The sequence below is a fragment of the Ascaphus truei genome, chromosome 4 (assembly GCF_040206685.1).
Source record: "Ascaphus truei isolate aAscTru1 chromosome 4, aAscTru1.hap1, whole genome shotgun sequence".
Taxonomy (NCBI): Eukaryota; Metazoa; Chordata; class Amphibia; order Anura; family Ascaphidae; genus Ascaphus; species Ascaphus truei.
This window is the reverse complement of record NC_134486.1, coordinates 104,702,407-104,726,486: the sequence shown is the minus strand read 5'-3', so window position 1 is coordinate 104,726,486 and position 24,080 is coordinate 104,702,407. Positions and strand designations below refer to the sequence as shown.

Below are 24,080 nucleotides of genomic sequence, written 5' to 3'. Positions count from 1 at the left end.
AGGCACACCTGTAGTAAATATTCATATGGGTTGGCAAATGCCAACACCAGCATCGTCTGTGGATATACAATATGACATTTTTAAATAACATTATTGTTGCAGAGAATTGTTGGTCACTTTGGAAACACCCTGATTCGGTCCTGCTTTGTAATAATAGATACTGGACTATTTGCAGCCATATGGACCTACATTGTGCCCATTTATGTATTTGTTTGATTGCTTCCATAATGGGTACCTTCCCCTACCAGTGTGACTATGCCTAATGTAGGTGTCTTATACGTGGCACACCATAGGAGGCTTTTAGACATATTATATCTAGGTATACCTACTGCATTATGCTTGCTTTATTTCTTTAAACGCTTTGACATCCTTTATATCCAGTTGATTAGCCCGGCTGCTCTGTTTTTCTCTTGTTTTTTGTTTAGCTGATTAACATTTATTTATCCCAAGTCCTATCGTATGTGTCTATACAGACATACCCCGCATTATGGTCTCCCCGCTTGCGCACAGCTTCAGTACAGGTAGGGAGATGGTAGAGCTGGTATTGCTGTTCAGGACGTGCTGACAGACGCATGCGCGAGCTGCTGTTTACGTAATGGGTGATAAGTTCTTACTTGCGAGTGTACTTAAAGTGAGTGTCCTTAAGCCGGGGTATGCCTGTAGACAGTTGCATATATTATAACTGGCATACTTTCCCTATATGCCCGTTTCCCCGTTCACGCGTGTGCCTGTAGCACTTGGCTCCCTGGACTTGATAGGACGCTTATGTAAATCACTGCACAAGCGCATCCCTACTGGGGTTGCTGGGCAACGAAGAGCGTCTCACACATGTGCACTCGCACATAGTTTGTTGCAGTTGGGTTGCTTGGTAATGGAGTGTGGCAAATGTAGCCCTTTGGATTCGTGGACTTTTTAAATGAGCTTCTGGTTGATGGGGTATTTAATGCATGTTTGTTCCTTTATGGATCCACACAGCCCTGATGAAGGTCCTGATATAGGGAGCGAAACGTTGGATTCTTTTGTTTCAATACACTCGTTTCTTTTTTTCACCTACCTGCGATGTGCTGCCTCATTATTTACTCTGAGCCTTGGGTCAGGGTAGTGTGTGGGATCCACACATCCACACGTGGGTTTTATATATATTTGTTTTTAAAGGAATGGCACTTGTGGTCTTTAAGTAAAGATGCAATTCATTAACTTTTTAATTAAATTAAAAATAACCTTTTTCGGTGTGTACAAGATATTTATTTACCAGCAGTCCGGATGATTGAAGATATGTAATACGAGGTGAGCCATTGTAAACAAATGACATCATATTCATATGTAACATTACAGATACAGGACTCCTTTTGTAGACTAACTAGATCAAGGCTCCTTGACGATCTGAGTCAAGATGGCTGTATTGCCGTTCATGAACGTTACTATGACGTGGCTAATAACACTCAGAGATCCGCACTCCCAGAAATGCTGACTAATTTGAAGCTGTCACACATGCAGTTCTGTAACAGGTAAATATCTATGACGGCAGTTACACTCCCCTGCGAGCCTGCTGGGTAATAGAATGTCACAGATATAAACCGATATTTCAGTTGCACCGGGAGTTTGTGAGCCAGCGTTCGGAGAGGGAGCTCTGCTGTCAGGTCAGTGTGCAGACAAGCCAGGGGAACCGGTACGGGTACATTGGTAGACGTTTGGGACAGTGTTGAGGTTCGGTCAATGCTGGTTTGCCAGCGTATCAAATAATAGCAGGTAAGTGCTGACCTTGTTTTGTGGTGTTTTATTTAATAATGCATTATGCCAGTATTTTGCTGTCTGTCTTGTGATTTGGGGAAGGTTGGATGGAGTTGCACAGCACACATACTATGATGGGAGGGGTCACATTTAGCATGTGGAGCTGTATTTTATTTTTATTTTTTCCATTTTTACCTGTAGCAAAAAACCTCTGCTAACGTGCGAGTCTGAATACACCTCACACCGCTGTGCGGCAGTTAGAAGAAATTTGATTCAACAGCATTTTTATGCAAACATACAGTCAGTACGGTAACGTGGCTGCTATCAGGAGCTCCTGTTGGGGGTTAGATCTAGTCCCACTTCAAAGACTTTACTATCAGAGCATTTCTTGCCCCAATTTTGGACGGCAGCAACAAAACGCATCTTGTTTGAGCGCTAAAGTGGCACAACAGTTGTTTTTCTTTCGCGTGTTCCTTGTTTTTTGTTTCCTTACCCACAAGGCTTTATAACAATGTGTTCTTTTTATTGAGCTCGCACTGTATTATTAATTGCTGACTCGATACATTTCTGCCCAATGTAACGTTTAATGCAGAGGCACAGAGGGTTAAAGTGACTTTCTCCAGATGTTGTAGATATAACATTTGAGTCTTAACCTGTAGTCTCCCAATTAGGCTGCCAACGTACCTCCCGGTTACGGATAGTACAGAGAAAATTCAAAGCTCTTATACAAATGGAATGATAAGAGCCGCATCTTTACATTGGGGCTTTTACATCCAACTGCAATAGTGCTGATCGTGGCACTATCCCACAAACCCCTATTGACTATTTCCGTGCACTATTGCAACTTAACCCCTTCGGTGCCGGAGGGTCCTGCTACCTCCCCGTGGCCGCCGCCCCTTCAGCACCCGCGATTACGTGACCGCTTCCTGGTTCCATGGATCGGAAGGGGTCCTCCGCTTCGGTTTAATTGCCTTGAATGCCACCTAGAGCACAAACACAGGGCCATGGCATATATCCCAAGGGCCCACCGGGGGGGGGGGGGGGGACTTTCATGACGTACACTGCGCTGAGCAGCAATCGGCACAGGAAGCCATTTGTTTGCATTTAATTTTGATTACTTCAAAAGATCTTTTCTTTCCCTTTCCAACTCTGTTTGTATTTTTGAAGTCCGATACTCTTCTTAGGAGATATCCGTCGTTCCCACATCTGATCCCTCCTAGGCTCTGGCAGGGCTGCAGGAGCAGTCTTAGCAGAACAGGTGGTATCCTCATACATTCAGAATAGTAATTATAGGGGGTCTGATAATGTGATCACTGTAGTGAAGGTCACGACCTTCATGTTAAAATATGTGACCTATGTGCAGCTAGACATTTTTGCACTGAAAATGTGAATCTGTTCAAACAAGGTGGTTGGTGCCTTCACATTTTCAAGCATCTAATGTTTGAAAGCCTGGACATTTTCCATTGTTTGTACAGTATTTATAAATGGGGCTCTGATTGGCTGGTTATCAAACAAGTTTGCTCCACCTTTGGTGATTAAATGAATCGGATGTATTCTGCATGTCAAATAAGCAACTGGAAGTATAAGTGCAGCACAAAGAAGATATAAGGCAGAAGGTAATGACCATACAGCCCACCCTAAAATTCAGGTTACTACAGTTGCAGCAAAAGTAAGGCTTGTAATATAGTGCGTGCGCGTGTCAGTGATAGTTGCTTGTGTGAGCCTGACGTTGATATAGTTGAGATACGCGCATGGCCGTAAGAGTTGGCGCGGCAGATCTAAGGAAATACAAGACATTTGTATTTTCGGGCTGTTGCCGCACCATGTGACGTTGTGAGCCAATCACAGTGCGGCCTAACGCTGTGATGTCATAGCCACGCCTCCTAGCCATGCGCGTCACCACTTGCCCTTTAGACACGAAACGTGCGTGCCACATGCATGCGCAATGCCGTGCGCACACCAGCGCGTACTATGTTACAAGAAAAATAACAATGATTTGTTCTACATTTACCGGTGCTCCTTAGTCTCAGGGAAGACCTGCATTTCATCCAATATATCCAATGTAATTGATGGACAAGGGCACACTGATTTCAATTGAACACTTTAAGAAGACAACTAATGAGCTTTAGAAAGCATTTACACTATAATTTCATCTATGAATAACTCTGTGTGTCCATTAAAAGGCAATAACAACCTACATGTAGACCAAGCAAAAATAGAAACGGGGGCAGAGCACTGCCAACAAATTGGAGGAGGCCAATATAGAAAAATATTAAATTATTTATTAATCAAACGGATCATAACTGACCCCTAGATAGCAACACAACGCACCTTCGCATTTCGGGCAACACACCGAAACGCGTAGGTGCTTTGTGTTGCTATCTAGTGGTCAGTTATGATCCGTTTGATTAATAAAAAAATTCTAATTTTTCTATATTGGCCTCCTCCAATTTGTTGGCAATGCTCTGCTCCCGTTTGTATTTTTGCTTGTCCATTTCATGGGCAGAATCAGAACGCTATTGGAAACCTGCATCCTGGACCTCATGGAGAAAACCAGGGACCTTACTGAGTGAGTTATTTCAATATTTATGCTGCATGTCAGCTTTGAATGGGACACAGTGTGTACTATAAATATGTGCTAGCTAGCACTAGCTACTAGTTCCTTAACCCTTGCTATGGGATGCTGATTAATTACTTATACTCACTGAAGTTGCTGTATGGGATGCTTTAATCGATTGCAAGGATACAATTAACCTCTGAAGCACCAGTTCCTATCCACTTACATGTAGAACAAATCTATTTCAAGGGCACAAATTGAGTGAGTAAACCCATAGGTTTAGGCTTGTGGAGCTTCTCTGATTTATCTTGTCATACAATCTTCCTCGGAAGGTAACCTTCTACTTAATATAATTAATTTTCTACGTATGCTTCTAATCCAGTTAAATGCCCTTGAAAGCAATGGAACATTCTTCATGTCCTAATATCCAGTCCATTTTTCTGTTCTCTCTACGGAACATTGGAAATTCTCTTCCAATTCTGTACGGTCTCGACTGACTAATTACTTCATTTAACTTGTAAAGGACTATTAAATACAGTTACTTATTCCTTCAGTATATGTTTACCAGACCAGTCTTAAAGCTGCAGTTCAAGCTGTCGTTTGGAAAAAAAAAAAAAAAATAAACATTTTCATTTCAATATGTGCATCAATACAATCTACACACTGACAAGTGATTATCTAAGTTGCTGATTGATCGGCGAAGATTCGGCTCGGGGTTCACTAAATGCTTCTTGTGTTCTTTTCTGCTGCACTATCAGCCAATGTTCTGTGAGGAACAATTGGTTCACTGCTAGAGAGGGCAGGGCTCAAAAAGGTAATGCTGTTTCAGAAGGGGAAGGGGATGTGACTTTGTAAATAGTTGCTATAGGAAAAAAATGCTTGTTACATTAGAATACATTAAAAATGTATTTAAAATGTGTTTTTTATTCATTTAAATGCTACAAGTATTTTCTCATAGTACAGAACTGATTTATTTAAATAAATAAATAAACCACACGCAGGATATTGCGTGAACTGCAGCTTTAAAACACATTTGTAAATATAACATTCATGTTTAATGTGAGGATAACCTAGCTCACTATGGCACGCGCACATGAAGCACTGTAACAGATATCGCACCCGTTCCAAGTGTTCACTCCTATTCAAGTCAATGGGAGGTAACGCGGAAATGGGTGCGATAACCGTGCCAGCGCGTGATGCATGTGCAGCATAGTGTGATAAAGTAGGGGAAGTAACTGTGTTGCGTAACCCATTCGCAGAGCATTGCAGGCGTCTCCTAACCCCATTGCTTCCAGAAAAAGTTGCAACATATACAGCTCAACCCCGTTATAGCGTGATCCGCTTAAAACGTGGATCCGCTGTTTGAGCGTGGACGCTGAATATTAAAAAAAAAAATTTGCGCACACACTCACTGCGCGCGCACACTCACTGCGCGCACACTCGCAACACACTGCACACTTTCGCAGCACACTCGCAGCAAACTCACTGCGCCCCCCCCTGCGCGCACTCCACACTCACAGCGGGGGATCGGTGGGGGGATCATTGTGGAGCTGCTGGGGGAAGTGAGGCTTCGAGGGGAATGCTGGGGGAAGTACGGTGGCTGCTTGGGGACGTGTAGGGCTGCCGGCGCCTCACTCCACCTCTTCCCCCCTCTTCCCCCCTTCTCCCCCCTCCTCCTGATCGGACGCGGGGCGGCCATTTAAAAAAAAAATTGGCACGACCCCGGTTATAGCGCGGCGACAGCCCCTGAAAAATCAAATATTGCCGGCTTCAAAAAATCGTGTCACACGCGGCGGTGACAATGCATTTGTTTTTGGGCGACGTCGCCGGCACTATAAGCACGGCCTAAGGAGGGTGATCATTAGAGGCTTCAAGCTTGTTACATATGTTGCGTTTGCAACTCACATATAATTTGTTGCACTTTTTATGGCATCTGCGATAAATTAGTTGCAGATCAGTAACACAGTATCACTGACTCCGCAAGTTCTATGAGGATTTTCTACAGAACCTTGATTCCCTAAATATGGTTTTATCACTTGTAAATTAGTATTGAAATATCTCTTGACACTATCTGGACTACAACCACAGACTCATCCTCACAGTTACACAACCGTAGGTTCGAGTGCATTGTAGGGTGTTACTATCCTTAGTCTGATAGATGCACCATTTAGTTGCAGTAAGGGTATTAAAGCTGCAGTTCAAGCTTCCGGTTTTTTTAATTTCTTTTTACTTCATTAGTTTCATGTGGGCAATCTCTACTTACCTAAAGAACTGCATAGCTGCCGGTCAATTCGTTCTCCGTCTATTGATCGGCGAAGTTTGGCGACATCTTTAGATCTGGGGAATGTAAATGGTTGCTATAGGAACAAACATGCTTGTTAAAATAGAATACAAGAAAATTGGTCTTTCAAAGTTGTTGTTTTTTTTAAAACTGAAAATGCTAAAATTATTTTTCTTACAGAACTGATTTAATAAAAAAAAACACACATGCAGGATATTGCTTGAACTGCAGCTTTAACCTTATGTTGCTTATGAGTGAGCTGTTATGCTAAAGCGCCAACTTAAGTTTTAATTATTGTGTTTTCTTTCTGATACCAATAAATATTATTTCTAATTAGTGGAGATGGGGACTACTTAACATGTGCTCCATCTCTCACCAGTATTTGCAGTTGGGTATCTTCAATTTTCAGTGAAGGTTGAGTGCATAATAGACTATTTCTCTTCCATTATCCCCAATTGCACCCCTGTAGTGCACTACACTGTTATGCTGAGCAGGGGCCACTTTCTCTTTGGTTTTCTATAACCTGTCAGCAACCTGAGCGCTTTTGATTACTCTTAAGATTTATCTCCGCACTGTTTACTTTTTGCAATTCTAAATACATCCTCCCTTTCTTTTTCGACTTGTTCTTTAGACTTCCAAAATGTGTCCTATTTTTGAAAATGTCAGTCTTGTGTCCTGGTTTCCCACCCTCTATCCCAATCACATCTGGTTTCCCAGCATGGACCTTCTCCCCTAAACTGAAGTCCATTGTGAGACCAAAATAGTCCCCAGGTCCAAGTATTGATGATTTGCACCACAAGAGTCTACATACAGAATATGGCTTCCAGGAGCACAACTAAAACGTTAATGTGTCCGAACATATAGTCTTAATGTTTAAATTGTTGTAGAATTATATTTTTTTTGGGGGGGGGGGGTGTTTAACAGAAGGGTCCTCCGCTTTACTGTAGCTGTTGCTATGAAAACATCTCAAATGGATTTGAAGCAAAAGGTGACACACTGCTCATTTGCATATCATTTCCCAGAATCCCTGGCTACAGTGGAAGCACTGTTATGCTAGGAGATAATGGTAAAAAGCAGGGTTACTGACCTGTCTGAGACGTGTCAATGTGCTCACAAGTGATATTTTCATTTTCTGTATACTGTACAGTGGAGGGTTTTTGTCACTTTTGTACCCACCATAACTTATTTAAGGTATGAAAACAAGGACTGCTACATATTATTATTCCCATCCTCTATGTCTCCTGGTTTGCATAGAGATCTCCAAGCCCAGTTTCTTCTTTGTTGACTGACAGAAAAAGCAGCACAATAAAAATGCTTAGAAAAGCATGTGTTCAGACCAGGAATAATTTTACTAGAGAAGGGTTTTGGCCCTCTGTCAAGTGTACATGTAATTCTCCTTTTTATACAGTGACTTGTTTTTTCTTTTGGTGTCCTGTGGAGTAATGGATGTAGAACGGCAGTGCTGTTTTGAATTAATTTAGCCCATCCAGTGTTGCAGACATTTCTTTGCGATACTTAACCGGTTAAAGTTAAGGAATTCACACACTCTTAACTCCTTTTTAATATTTCACTTTCCGTTACGTGCATAGGGAGCCTTTGATTTTAATATTGAGTTGAGGCCTAGTTCGGATTCGGCTGAGATGAAACCATGCAGAATGTATGAGCCCTGAGGTCTTTGTATATTTGCTTTGGCTGCAGGTTTGTCTGGAAGGCTAAAGGCACATTTATAAGCGCAGGGAAGGATATTTTGTTTCCCCTTCCTGCCTGGCATATTCACATTTCTTCTCGTGAGGATTTCCATCTTGGACCATTTATGTCAATCTGTTTCACATGTGCTCTTTCCCGCAGAGTCTAAAGTCGGATGAAGAAGCAGAGTGCGCTAAAGAACCTCAGGACGAAAACTTTGAAGCACAAGGTAAGATTCATGAAATGCAGGGGAGAGAACGCGCTGCAGGGACATCCGCTGTCGGGAACCCAAATCCGCGAGTGTTATTGTTAGGGAAAAGGGGTGTCTTCTGTCAGCAATACACTGAGATCTATGGGGGTGCAGATGCCATAACAAACAAATCAGTCCGGCTCAGGAAATCCGAGAGGCTTGAGGGCTATGCGAGGGCTATTTAGTGATCTATAGAATTAATCATGCTCCTTGTAGACTCTGCTCTGGGTATAGCAGACTATAGCAATACATCTCTGCTCCAAAGAGCTTGCCATGATATCTTTGCTACCAGAGACATACTGTATATGGCCAACCAAACAGAGGCCCAGATTCATCAAGCTCCAGTACGGGTGAACTCTCATTCAAGTCAATGGCAGTTAGGGCACCCAATCCGGTGTTACAGTAACGCGTACTGGCACTTGGTGAATCTGATGTCATCATGAGGTTCTAGCCCAGGTTTGGTTCACAAGCTCTACAGTTTGTCACAGAGATGCTGGGCTAAAAGAGTACACTGGGAGTAGCGATAGAGAAGGAATGGAGCACCTGACACACAAGATGGGAACCTGGTTAAGAGTGTGCATGGTTACCAACTTATTCAAATAAGGGAATTGGGGGCACAACTGGTGCTCACTACAAGAAAAATATGACTGTTGCTGCTTACACAGCATTGGCAGCGGGTTAGCATGCATTTCCCTGACTCTAAAGTTTCTTTATACAGAGTGACCTGGCTTTTTCTCTGTCTCCCTTCTCATTTCTCTCTCTCTGCGTCTCCAGCCCACTACTGTGCTCGGTCAAAAGCACAACCAAAGGCAAACTGTTCTCACATGTGGTGCATTTTTTTTATTCTCCTGAACAGCTAGAGGTGGGATATGATCTACAGATCCGGAGCAGTTCTGCTAAGTCGCGAGCCCTAATACACCACACTTGGCACTGGGTTTTAACCAGCGTACCACTTCAGAGGCCAGAGCCATAACACCCTATGGTGCCTGAGTGGTGTGCAGAGCACAGCAATGTGTTGCAGACCCCCAAAGAACTGAACGTGTTAACTTGTAGACCATTCCTCCTTTTTCGTTAAAATAATATATGGGTGTATAGATTGAGGCTATATAAATATTAGTCTGCAGGAATGTTTGATTTTGAGCAATATTGTAAAAAATATGGCAGAATGCCATAATAAAATTATTTTAAAGTAAACTGTCCTACAGAGGGCATCGTGTACCAAACCCATATTGCACATGTAATAAACGTGGCTTAGATATTTTCTGTGTTATTTATGGTTCATACTAGGCCAGTTGTTGAGCTGGGATAGTTGCTCCATCTGGGTTTTAATTTTTTTCCCAAATATTTTTATTGGATGGTTCCACAGATACATACATATAACAATGTTTACATCCCAATACAGAGCAACTTTTTTCAATTTTTGTAGAAGAGGGGCAAGGATAATTGCCCAAAAGGTGGGGCTTCCCTGAAGGAGGGAAGCTTAGGCTAGTGAGAAAGAGGAGACAGAGAGTGAGGGGGCGGGGGGGGGGGGGGGGGGGGCAGGGGTGTTTTCCCCGGGCGACCGGCCTCCAAATTTCCCGGCTTGTAGTTGTGAGTGAGATGGGTGTGGCAGTTTTTCATATGGGCGATATCCCTTTCTGATAGAAGGGGGGGAGGGAGGGGGATGGGTCCCCTCTTATAAAAATCAACCAGGGTTCCCATATTTTGTAGAATGAATTAGTTTTTTGCTTCAGGTAAGCTGTGAGCTTCTCCATGAGCATCACCTCATTAATCCTTTTTTTAATCATTCCCTTAGTGGGGGGGGGGGGGGGGTTAGTTTCTTCCAGGAGGCCGCAACTTCACATCTCGCCGCTGTAAGAATAAAGGAGATTAATTTCCTGACTGGTCGACCGATTTCCTCCATCGGTCTGGCCAGTAGGTAGGTCAGTGGCTCAATAGGTAGCTCGAGGCCTGTGACCTCTTTTATTAAATTTTGGACCGTAGTCCAGTATTTCTTAATTTCTGGACATGTCCACCATATATGGGCCATGTCCATCTGGGTTTTTTAATGGTGATAGATACTTGTACTTGCGTCTTTAACATACAATCATCTTGCTGTACAATGCTATCTTGCGGTACAATGCTATCTTGCGGTACAATGCCATCTTGCGGTACAATGCCATCTTGCTGTACAATGCCATCTTGCGGTACAATGCCATCTTGCTGTACAATGCCATCTTGCGGTACAATGCCATCTTGCGGTACAATGCCATCTTGCGGTACAATGCTATCTTGCGGTACAATGCCATCTTGCGGTACAATGCCATCTTGCGGTACAATGCTATCTTGCGGTACAATGCCATCTTGCGGTACAATGCCATCTTGCGGTACAATGCCATCTTGCGGTACAATGCTATCTTGCGGTACAATGCTATCTTGCTGTACAATGCTATCTTGCGGTACAATGCTATCTTGCTGTACAATGCCGTCTTGCGGTACAATGCCATCTTGCTGTACAATGCCATCTTGCGGTACAATGCTATCTTGCTGTACAATGCCGTCTTGCGGTACAATGCCATCTTGCGGTACAATGCTATCTTGCGGTACAATGCTATCTTGCGGTACAATGCCATCTTGCGGTACAATGCTATCTTGCGGTACAATGCTGTCTTGCGGTACAATGCTGTCTTGCGGTACAATGCCATCTTGCGGTACAATGCTATCTTGCGGTACAATGCTATCTTGCGGTACAATGCCATCTTGCGGTACAATGCTATCTTGCTGTACAATGCTGTCTTGCGGTACAATGCTATCTTGCGGTACAATGCCATCTTGCGGTACAATGCCATCTTGCGGTACAATGCTATCTTGCGGTACAATGCTATCTTGCGGTACAATGCTATCTTGCTGTACAATGCCGTCTTGCGGTACAATGCTATCTTGCGGTACAATGCCATCTTGCGGTACAATGCTATCTTGCGGTACAATGCTATCTTGCGGTACAATGCCATCTTGCGGTACAATGCTATCTTGCGGTACAATGCCATCTTGCGGTACAATGCTATCTTGCTGTTCAATGCTATCTTGCGGTACAATGCTATCTTGCGGTACAATGCCATCTTGCGGTACAATGCCATCTTGCGGTACAATGCTATCTTGCGGTACAATGCTATCTTGCGGTACAATGCCATCTTGCGGTACAATGCCATCTTGCGGTACAATGCCGTCTTGCGGTACAATGCCGTCTTGCGGTACAATGCCGTCTTGCGGTACAATGCCGTCTTGCGGTACAATGCCGTCTTGCGGTACAATGCCATCTTGCGGTACAATGCTATCTTGCGGTACAATGCTATCTTGCGGTACAATGCTGTCTTGCTGTACAATGCTATCTTGCGGTACAATGCTATCTTGCGGTACAATGCTGTCTTGCTGTACAATGCTATCTTGCGGTACAATGCTATCTTGCGGTACAATGCTGTCTTGCGGTACAATGCTGTCTTGCTGTACAATGCTGTCTTGCGGTACAATGCCGTCTTGCGGTACAATGCCATCTTGCTGTACAATGCTATCTTGCTGTACAATGCTGTCTTGCGGTACAATGCTATCTTGCGGTACAATGCTATCTTGCGGTACAATGCCGTCTTGCGGTACAATGCCATCTTGCGGTACAATGCTATCTTGCGGTACAATGCCATCTTGCTGTACAATGCTATCTTGCTGTACAATGCCATCTTGCGGTACAATGCCGTCTTGCGGTACAATGCTATCTTGCTGTACAATGCCATCTTGCGGTACAATGCTATCTTGCTGTACAATGCCGTCTTGCGGTACAATGCTATCTTGCTGTACAATGCCATCTTGCGGTACAATGCCATCTTGCTGTACAATGCCATCTTGCTGTACAATGCTATCTTGCGGTACAATGCCGTCTTGCGGTACAATGCCATCTTGCGGTACAATGCTATCTTGCGGTACAATGCCATCTTGCTGTACAATGCTATCTTGCGGTACAATGCTATCTTGCTGTACAATGCTGTCTTGCTGTACAATGCTATCTTGCTGTACAATGCTATCTTGCGGTACAATGCCGTCTTGCGGTACAATGCCGTCTTGCTGTACAATGCTATCTTGCGGTACAATGCCATCTTGCGGTACAATGCTATCTTGCGGTACAATGCTATCTTGCGGTACAATGCCGTCTTGCGGTACAATGCCGTCTTGCTGTACAATGCTATCTTGCGGTACAATGCCATCTTGCGGTACAATGCTATCTTGCGGTACAATGCCATCTTGCGGTACAATGCCATCTTGCGGTACAATGCCATCTTGCGGTACAATGCCATCTTGCGGTACAATGCTATCTTGCTGTACAATGCCATCTTGCGGTACAATGCTATCTTGCTGTACAATGCCATCTTGCGGTACAATGCTATCTTGCTGTACAATGCCATCTTGCGGTACAATGCTGTCTTGCGGTACAATGCTATCTTGCTGTACAATGCCATCTTGCGGTACAATGCTATCTTGCTGTACAATGCCGTCTTGCGGTACAATGCTATCTTGCTGTACAATGCCATCTTGCGGTACAATGCCATCTTGCTGTACAATGCCATCTTGCTGTACAATGCTATCTTGCGGTACAATGCCGTCTTGCGGTACAATGCCATCTTGCGGTACAATGCTATCTTGCGGTACAATGCCATCTTGCTGTACAATGCTATCTTGCGGTACAATGCTATCTTGCGGTACAATGCTGTCTTGCTGTACAATGCTGTCTTGCTGTACAATGCTATCTTGCGGTACAATGCCATCTTGCGGTACAATGCTATCTTGCGGTACAATGCCATCTTGCTGTACAATGCTATCTTGCGGTACAATGCCGTCTTGCGGTACAATGCCATCTTGCTGTACAATGCTATCTTGCGGTACAATGCTATCTTGCTGTACAATGCCATCTTGCGGTACAATGCCATCTTGCGGTACAATGCCGTCTTGCTGTACAATGCTATCTTGCTGTACAATGCCGTCTTGCGGTACAATGCTGTCTTGCTGTACAATGCTATCTTGCTGTACAATGCTATCTTGCTGTACAATGCTATCTTGCTGTACAATGCTATCTTGCTGTACAATGCTATCTTGCGGTACAATGCTATCTTGCTGTACAATGCTATCTTGCGGTACAATGCTATCTTGCTGTACAATGCTATCTTGCTGTACAATGCTATCTTGCTGTACAATGCTATCTTGCTGTACAATGCTATCTTGCTGTACAATGCTATCTTGCTGTACAATGCTATCTTGCTGTACAATGCTATCTTGCTGTACAATGCTATCTTGCTGTACAATGCTATCTTGCTGTACAATGCTATCTTGCGGTACAATGCTATCTTGCTGTACAATGCTATCTTGCTGTACAATGCTATCTTGCTGTACAATGCTATCTTGCGGTACAATGCTATCTTGCTGTACAATGCTATCTTGCTGTACAATGCTATCTTGCTGTACAATGCTATCTTGCGGTACAATGCCATCTTGCTGTACAATGCCGTCTTGCTGTACAATGCTATCTTGCTGTACAATGCTGTCTTGCGGTACAATGCTATCTTGCGGTACAATGCTATCTTGCTGTACAATGCTATCTTGCTGTACAATGCTGTCTTGCGGTACAATGCTATCTTGCGGTACAATGCTATCTTGCTGTACAATGCTGTCTTGCTGTACAATGCTATCTTGCGGTACAATGCTATCTTGCGGTACAATGCTGTCTTGCTGTACAATGCTATCTTGCGGTACAATGCTATCTTGCGGTACAATGCTGTCTTGCGGTACAATGCTGTCTTGCTGTACAATGCTGTCTTGCGGTACAATGCCGTCTTGCGGTACAATGCCATCTTGCTGTACAATGCTATCTTGCTGTACAATGCTATCTTGCGGTACAATGCCGTCTTGCGGTACAATGCCATCTTGCGGTACAATGCTATCTTGCGGTACAATGCCATCTTGCGGTACAATGCTATCTTGCTGTACAATGCCATCTTGCGGTACAATGCCGTCTTGCGGTACAATGCTATCTTGCTGTACAATGCCATCTTGCGGTACAATGCTATCTTGCTGTACAATGCCGTCTTGCGGTACAATGCTATCTTGCTGTACAATGCCATCTTGCGGTACAATGCCATCTTGCTGTACAATGCCATCTTGCTGTACAATGCTATCTTGCGGTACAATGCCGTCTTGCGGTACAATGCCATCTTGCGGTACAATGCTATCTTGCGGTACAATGCCATCTTGCTGTACAATGCTATCTTGCGGTACAATGCTATCTTGCTGTACAATGCTGTCTTGCTGTACAATGCTATCTTGCTGTACAATGCTATCTTGCGGTACAATGCCGTCTTGCGGTACAATGCCGTCTTGCTGTACAATGCTATCTTGCGGTATAATGCCATCTTGCGGTACAATGCCATCTTGCGGTACAATGCTATCTTGCGGTTCAATGCTATCTTGCGGTACAATGCCATCTTGCGGTACAATGCCATCTTGCGGTACAATGCCATCTTGCGGTACAATGCCATCTTGCGGTACAATGCCATCTTGCGGTACAATGCTATCTTGCTGTACAATGCCATCTTGCGGTACAATGCTATCTTGCTGTACAATGCCATCTTGCGGTACAATGCTATCTTGCTGTACAATGCCATCTTGCGGTACAATGCCGTCTTGCGGTACAATGCTATCTTGCTGTACAATGCCATCTTGCGGTACAATGCTATCTTGCTGTACAATGCCGTCTTGCGGTACAATGCTATCTTGCTGTACAATGCCATCTTGCGGTACAATGCCATCTTGCTGTACAATGCCATCTTGCTGTACAATGCTATCTTGCGGTACAATGCCGTCTTGCGGTACAATGCCATCTTGCGGTACAATGCTATCTTGCGGTACAATGCCATCTTGCTGTACAATGCTATCTTGCTGTACAATGCCATCTTGCGGTACAATGCTGTCTTGCGGTACAATGCTATCTTGCTGTACAATGCCATCTTGCGGTACAATGCTATCTTGCTGTACAATGCCGTCTTGCGGTACAATGCTATCTTGCTGTACAATGCCATCTTGCGGTACAATGCCATCTTGCTGTACAATGCCATCTTGCGGTACAATGCCGTCTTGCGGTACAATGCCATCTTGCGGTACAATGCTATCTTGCGGTACAATGCCATCTTGCTGTACAATGCTATCTTGCGGTACAATGCCGTCTTGCGGTACAATGCTATCTTGCGGTACAATGCTATCTTGCTGTACAATGCCGTCTTGCGGTACAATGCTATCTTGCTGTACAATGCCATCTTGCGGTACAATGCCATCTTGCGGTACAATGCCATCTTGCTGTACAATGCTATCTTGCGGTACAATGCCGTCTTGCGGTACAATGCCATCTTGCGGTACAATGCTATCTTGCGGTACAATGCCATCTTGCTGTACAATGCTATCTTGCGGTACAATGCCGTCTTGCGGTACAATGCTATCTTGCGGTACAATGCTATCTTGCGGTACAATGCTATCTTGCGGTACAATGCTGTCTTGCTGTACAATGCTGTCTTGCTGTACAATGCTATCTTGCGGTACAATGCCATCTTGCGGTACAATGCTATCTTGCGGTACAATGCCATCTTGCTGTACAATGCTATCTTGCGGTACAATGCCGTCTTGCGGTACAATGCCATCTTGCTGTACAATGCTATCTTGCGGTACAATGCTATCTTGCTGTACAATGCCATCTTGCGGTACAATGCCATCTTGCGGTACAATGCCGTCTTGCTGTACAATGCTATCTTGCTGTACAATGCCGTCTTGCGGTACAATGCTGTCTTGCTGTACAATGCTATCTTGCTGTACAATGCTATCTTGCTGTACAATGCTATCTTGCTGTACAATGCTATCTTGCTGTACAATGCTATCTTGCGGTACAATGCTATCTTGCTGTACAATGCTATCTTGCGGTACAATGCTATCTTGCTGTACAATGCTATCTTGCTGTACAATGCTATCTTGCTGTACAATGCTATCTTGCTGTACAATGCTGTCTTGCTGTACAATGCTATCTTGCTGTACAATGCTATCTTGCTGTACAATGCTATCTTGCTGTACAATGCTATCTTGCTGTACAATGCTATCTTGCGGTACAATGCTATCTTGCTGTACAATGCTATCTTGCTGTACAATGCTATCTTGCTGTACAATGCTATCTTGCTGTACAATGCTATCTTGCTGTACAATGCTATCTTGCGGTACAATGCCATCTTGCTGTACAATGCTATCTTGCGGTACAATGCCATCTTGCTGTACAATGCCGTCTTGCTGTACAATGCTATCTTGCTGTACAATGCTGTCTTGCGGTACAATGCTATCTTGCGGTACAATGCTATCTTGCTGTACAATGCTATCTTGCTGTACAATGCTATCTTGCTGTACAATGCTATCTTGCGGTACAATGCTATCTTGCTGTACAATGCTATCTTGCTGTACAATGCTATCTTGCTGTACAATGCTATCTTGCTGTACAATGCTATCTTGCGGTACAATGCTATCTTGCGGTACAATGCCATCTTGCTGTACAATGCCATCTTGCTGTACAATGCCATCTTGCTGTACAATGCCGTCTTGCGGTACAATGCTATCTTGCGGTACAATGCTATCTTGCTGTACAATGCTATCTTGCTGTACAATGCTATCTTGCTGTACAATGCTATCTTGCGGTACAATGCTATCTTGCTGTACAATGCTATCTTGCTGTACAATGCTATCTTGCTGTACAATGCTATCTTGCTGTACAATGCTATCTTGCGGTACAATGCTATCTTGCGGTACAATGCTATCTTGCGGTACAATGCTATCTTGCTGTACAATGCTATCTTGCGGTACAATGCTATCTTGCTGTACAATGCCGTCTTGCGGTACAATGCCATCTTGCTGTACAATGCTATCTTGCGGTACAATGCCGTCTTGCGGTACAATGCCATCTTGCGGTACAATGCTATCTTGCGGTACAATGCTGTCTTGCGGTACAATGCTGTCTTGCGGTACAATGCCGTCTTGCGGTACAATGCTATCTTGCGGTACAATGCCATCTTGCTGTACAATGCCGTCTTGCGGTACAATGCCATCTTGCGGTACAATGCCGTCTTGCTGTACAATGCTGTCTTGCGGTACAATGCTATCTTGCGGTACAATGCCATCTTGCGGTACAATGCCATCTTGCGGTACAATGCCATCTTGCGGTACAATGCCGTCTTGCGGTACAATGCCATCTTGCGGTACAATGCCATCTTGCGGTACAATGCCATCTTGCGGTACAATGCTATCTTGCGGTACAATGCTATCTTGCGGTACAATGCTATCTTGCGGTACAATGCTATCTTGCGGTACAATGCTATCTTGCGGTACAATGCCGTCTTGCGGTACAATGCCGTCTTGCGGTACAATGCCGTCTTGCGGTACAATGCCGTCTTGCGGTACAATGCCGTCTTGCGGTACAATGCCATCTTGCGGTACAATGCCGTCTTGCGGTACAATGCCATCTTGCGGTACAATGCTATCTTGCGGTACAATGCTATCTTGCGGTACAATGCTATCTTGCGGTGCAATGCTGTCTTGCTGTATCAACATTTCAGAAACTCTTTAATACAAGATAGTGTAAAAAGAATTACCAATGTAAAATAAGAAAAATAATATTGAAAGAAAAAAAAAACACAACAACAACACGTTTGTTTCTGCTGGTGCACCCCTGGGGTACCTCATCGCTCTCTGTTTCTCAGGCCAGTTGAGGACATGGAACTCTGACATCTTTGACAGCCCAAGAAGAAATTCAAGCCCTTGCTCCGATATGACGGAACATCAGGTGCGGGACATCTGGGAGGAGCTTGGTATTGGACACAATGGGTATCTCAACCAGCAGGAGCTTGCCACAGTGTGTAAGAATATCGGGCTCAAGGATCTCAGCAAGGAGGTACGTTATATTTCATTGGATGCAGCCCCTTCCTGCAATTAGCGTGGGTCTTGTGCTTTAGGGCTCGTTCTCCTTGTCTCGCGTAGCATGAGCTAAATTTCATGCTGCCGGTGGACCCGGAGACAAAATCCTAACCCGCCCCCGACATGTCATGACCCCAGCCCTGTACACCACGGCCCCTGCCCCGGCAGACAACGAATGCCCTGTTCCAGAGGTTAGGAGCGCATATCTCACACTATAAAGTAGGGGGACGCTAGACGGCTCTGAAGACGCCATTATATATTTTGAACCTTCTAATTAGGAAATTTGCTCACATAAAGCGGTGTTGTTGCACCTAAAACATAACTAATGGTAGTTATATGTTCCAAAAAAAGTACTCAAAATTGTAATGTGTCCATGGTGATTAAATGAGAAGAACAACAATGACATTCGGGGAACCCAGGGAAATTAAACACAGATTAGTTTTTCACAAAAGACGAACAAGTTACATTTGTCACTTTTAATGGTGCTTTGAATTTTTCTAAAGGATACCAATTACATTGATTATCCGTTTAAATTATTTCTTTTCAACTGCTACTTGGCAGGCTGCACCATTAATTAGACTTGTCATGTATCATCAATATGCTTTAAAAATTATTTATTTCAAAGAGCAAGAAGAGAGCTTAACATGAATGTAGAAATTAATATCTTTAGGGTGCCGCCTGCTTTTAATCTAATGCTTCCTGTATATTACAATTGAAGTTCGGAAGTGCAGCAGTGCAAGAGTTTTGGTAGTCTGCTGAAAAACCCGCACTGTCTCTCAATTTACATTGTGTTCCAATAGGAGCTTGAAGACTTGTTCCACAAGCTGGACAGAGATGGAGATGGCAGAGTAAGCTTTGAAGAGTTCCAAGTGGGTTTGTTTTGCCATGCCCCTCTGCCTATCTCCTCGACGCCTCTCAAGCAAAGACGACCACGGTCACTTTCTCAGGTAGGCATTGAAAACTCTTACATTGAATCCTCACCCTAAAGCCATAGAGTGATTCAGGTTGAAAGCGAGTGTCGTCCTAGAGTGTCTGATTCAATGCTATATGCACAGAAAGTGAAGTCACCAGCCAAGCAATAATTTGGGGGTAACATACCGTAAATTAATAAAAGGGGGTTTGTTTGTAAAAAAAAATTCTTAAACATATTGAGGCAACATGTACACATGGATTTATCTACAGAATAATAGCCTGTTTACGTCAACAATAGAATGCATTCTAAAATACCTGTTTTCACAACATTTCACAGATGTTTATTTAATTTCCAACGCCTCCTTTCCATGCTTTCTCATGTATTTTTTTTTTCGTGTCCCAAATTCCTTTTTTTCAGTCTCAATATTTAGGATTTAATATTTCGCAGTTTTTTTTTTTTTTTTTTTCACGATCTATAAAATAATCTTTTTAACTAAATAGAAAATGACCTGATGATTTAATGTGAGCGCTGTTGTGACAGGGCTGTGAAATCTTTATTCCACGTGTTGAACGTTTCTGTGCGACCTGGACCGTATTTATCGCGTGGGTTAATTGTTCGGTTGAGTCTTGCAATGCCGCTGAACATGACATGATTTGAAAAATAAAATGTTAGAGCAAAAGGGTGTCATGATCCGAGAGGCAAAACGTTAAAACATTTTGGGGGTGATGTATCAAGCCAAATGTGGAGCAAAATTGATGCATCTTGCATCATTTTCATCTTGCGTCAATGTATCTAGGTCTTTGCTCCAAATGTGCAGATTTTTCAAATGTAGCCTTAAAATGTTATAAGTACTTTTTACATTAGTGTTTCCTCGGTTATGTGGCATCTAAGCCTTTGAGCCCTTTTATATGTAAAAGACACAAGATCAATGCACATCTGCAATCGCAACATTTCATCATTATTAACCCTCTTATTAATCACATCATTCTGCATAAAAGCGGGACAATCTTCAGCCATTTGCAATATTTCATTTAAATTGAGGTTTCAGTTACATAATTTGGCCAAAGCAAGACCAGTGTGCCCACCACCCCAAGGGAACCGCAAATCAGGCCGCTCCTAACTTCCAATTCAGTCATTTTTAGCACGTTCCTCACCCTTCCGTCTTTCATTCATGGAGGGAGACTCTGTGACTTGCAAACTATTTTGTGGTTAGCAGATCAGCGGGGAGTAGGTGGGGAGCTAAAGCTGTTAAAAAGTAGTCACCATCCTTCCAGAAATACTAATCCAGTTATGGTTCGCTCATCCGATACAAAAAAAATACTTGCAGTTTTATGGCAATATACTGGAGGGCTGTTGAGGCGCGACCAAAAAAGCAAAAAAACCCACAAGATCCACATCCAAAATTCACAACCTATCCTTATTAACAGTCTTATTACTCACACCATGCTCCATAAAAGCCCGCTAACGCAACTATTTCCCATATTTATTTTAAGTAGGAGACTTCTTTATACATGTATGTAGTAATTTACTCTCTATATGTACTAATTTAGTCTTTATATGTAGTAATTTACTCTTTATATGTAGTTATTTACGAGGTATCCAGTACAATGTATCATGACTGCTACATTTCACGCTGCAATTGTTTAGCTCCAGCTACTAGAATTTCACGCTCTTCGTATAACTGAAGTGGTTATAACGTTGGGTATTTCTTGTCCTATCTTTGCAGCATTTAGAAGACAGTAGTCGCAGGACGACCACGCCCTCTCTGGTGTCGGCTTGCGGGGGCTTGCACCTCTTCTCCAGTGTTGATGATGGCTCCGGATTTGTGACTCCTGAGCAGATCATGGCCATCTGGGAGGAAGAGGGGATTGAAAACGGCAAAGACATTTTAATGGTTGGGAACTCCTCATTTTTCTTTTGGGATTCAAATGGCATCTTGGTGTAAGAAGTCAGACGCTATGAAGCCAGATTTTGTTCTGATAGTGAGACCTTTCTTTTGAGTATGTCTCCTGGTACTGTACCGTGTCTATTGTGATTGCATCCTGCTGTTCTGTACCTTTTTGTGTCCCGTTCGTTTTTCCTTTTCTTACTCTCCTTAAACAAATCTGCGATTTGGGGAATGGTTATATGGAGAAATAGGAGCTAGGGAGGGGTAACCAGCGACATGTTTTAGAATGGGAATAGTCATCTGTGGCATATAGGGCCATCAATATTCCCCTCCCCTCTGGCCCAACATAAATGAGGCCCTGTAAAAAGTCACTAGTTTGGCGTAATTCTCCTTCCATTGCAAATTATTCTCACCTTTTCCTAACTAAACTGGGCTTCCTAGAACCAAAGAGAACTAATGTCGGTGACCGTTATAATGGTTTAAATCTAGGTGACTGATGCCTCCTTTTTTTTTTCACATTTTTTTTTTCCCGTGAGAGCTTCAGACTTAATCGGGCACCACGCTAAGCATTGTTATCCTATACTGGGTACAGCACAAGGGCCGTAGCCATGTGCCATTCCAAAAATGGCACATGGGCACCCAATGGATTAAGCGAGTGTCTTCTTTGCTCTACTTGTGATCATGCTTTGTAGCTCCAATGTGCTTGAATATTCCTGTCCTGGAAAAGGAAATGCAGCGAGAGGGGAACCCCAGTTGAGATCCAGGGTAGATGCTGTGCATTAGAGATCTTTTTAGTTTCCTAATGTGATCTGCAAAGCTAGATCTGTGTGATTTGATTACCATGTTTACGTTATGTTCTTTTTGTGCTGGAACATATGCACAGGTTGCCAGTCTGCAGTGATATATTTCTTCACTATTTTCAGAGTCTGGATTTCAGTCTTGAAGAGCAAGTGAACCTGGTGGAGTTCACAACAGCCTTGGACAATGAGCTCATCGCTACCAAAAACAGAATCCACCTCGCTGCCCTGGCATCATACAAGCACGAGCTGCATCACCGGCAGTAAGAACCCTGCATTATTCTAGATCATTCTGAGGCTGAAAATGTGCCCATTTGGAAATGTAGTGACCCAACAATAAATGTGTGTGATTTTGTCTCCGCGGCTTCACACAACATTCATTAAAGATATGGGCCTGCAGGCAGAATTTAGGTTCCTTTAGCTGCAAATGTGTTTGTAAAATACCAGTTCAGTAATTTAAATGTACCTGGCCAGAGGGTTGTACCTGGACCCATAGAATATAACAGAGGTTGTGGGACCACAGTCGGGGGCCTGCTTGATAAGCCTGGTTTTCTCTAAGGAAGATGGTAGGTGGCTATTGCGGTCTTGGGCAGAGCCGAGTGGAGAAGTTTTAAAAAGGACGCCACCGATTTTTCCCCCAAAATTAAGTTCTTAATCTCAACAGAAGAAAAACAAATTCTGCGCGATTATTCTTCACAAATAGTAGAATTAAAACTAAATAACAGTAATAAATCTTCAATAGGGTAATCTTCTAAAAAATAATACACAACCAACTAAGGGTCCCCAGGTTCCCAATCGATGGGGGTACTAAACTTGGAAGGAAGGGGTACAAATGGGGCTCAGACTTTTGCCAGGCTTGGGCTGGGTGATCCTATCATCTTTAGACACAAGACCTCTGCCATTCCAGAGGTCTCCTGGAGTCCTGTCTACCTGCTGCATGCCTCCGCCTGCATTAGGTGCACCACTTGGGCTACTCATGTCCATGGAGATTCCCCTAGATCTATCTCTGCAAGACCAGATCTTCTTGCTCACTAATACAGCCACGTGTAACAAACTATTTATACCAACACACCACCCTCCCCCAAGTTAGCTAACAGGAAAAGTCTAAACTTATTAAGTTACCCTCTTATAGACAACACCAGAGGGCGGGCTGGAGTTGAGCACCACCTGGTTCAGCAAACTATTTTGCTGCTAAACCCTTGCAGATTAGCTCTTTCCAGTTGAAAGGATCTATTGTTTTATGTTCTCTTAGAAGTAGATTTGAATGCTGCATTAACCACTTCAACGCTGGATGGACAAGTGACACATGAAAAGCTCTTGTGTGCAGAAAGGGTTCACCAACTGCAGGACAGTCCTTTTTTTATATATAGGGCTGGAGGAGGGTAATATGTTCCACAGTCATGAAATACAGCTTTGCAGTGACCACTGAATTTACAGTACATGTACTACTGCAGATTTTCATATTTTAGGTTCCATGTAGAACTTAATGTACTGCATTAACAAACAAATTACTGCACTCTCCTACACCCTATTGGACAACTATTCCTATTTATAATGGAGACTTCCTCACAACTTGGTGAAAATTTGACACCTTTTTTTACTTAATGCAAGTCAATGGGAAAAAAACACATTTCCTATCCTTTTCTCGCTAGACTGTATTGCCCCAAAAGCGTTTGAACTGATTTGTATCCCTTCCTGCATATATGTAATGCTGCTTTAAAGGTGCAATTCCACATGGTCGTCCGGTTGAATTCCTTAGGGGCCCCTGACTAAGGAAGTGTTTTTCTTTACTCTCCCTCCCACCTTGTCCTTATGAGAGAACCAATAAAGTTAGAGGTTGGGGCTGTACAAGCACTGGCCGAACGAACAGTGATATCACCCACGGGGAGTAAAAAGAGGAAATCCCACCCCCCATCCCTTGATTGATAGGTGTCCGATTTGGGTAAAAATAAAAAAATCAATTACT

The 24,080-nt window shown here is 43.4% G+C and overlaps 1 protein-coding gene across 12 annotated transcripts in view; it reads left to right on the top strand.

The window, feature by feature from the left end:
• Nucleotides 1-24,080, top strand: part of NINL (ninein like) — a 171,541-nt gene that overhangs the window by 62,862 nt on the left and 84,599 nt on the right. For 11 of the 12 annotated variants that reach the window (XM_075596324.1, XM_075596322.1, XM_075596320.1 and 8 more), the window contains exons 5-9: nucleotides 8,418-8,484; nucleotides 18,303-18,493; nucleotides 19,317-19,463; nucleotides 21,156-21,323; nucleotides 22,241-22,377. In XM_075596324.1, the coding sequence (XP_075452439.1) occupies nucleotides 8,418-8,484; nucleotides 18,303-18,493; nucleotides 19,317-19,463; nucleotides 21,156-21,323; nucleotides 22,241-22,377 (710 nt within the window). Of the gene's footprint in view, nucleotides 1-1,611; nucleotides 1,750-8,417; nucleotides 8,485-18,302; nucleotides 18,494-19,316; nucleotides 19,464-21,155; nucleotides 21,324-22,240; nucleotides 22,378-24,080 lie in introns of those variants that run through there. The other variant, XM_075596323.1, reaches the window with a different exon arrangement.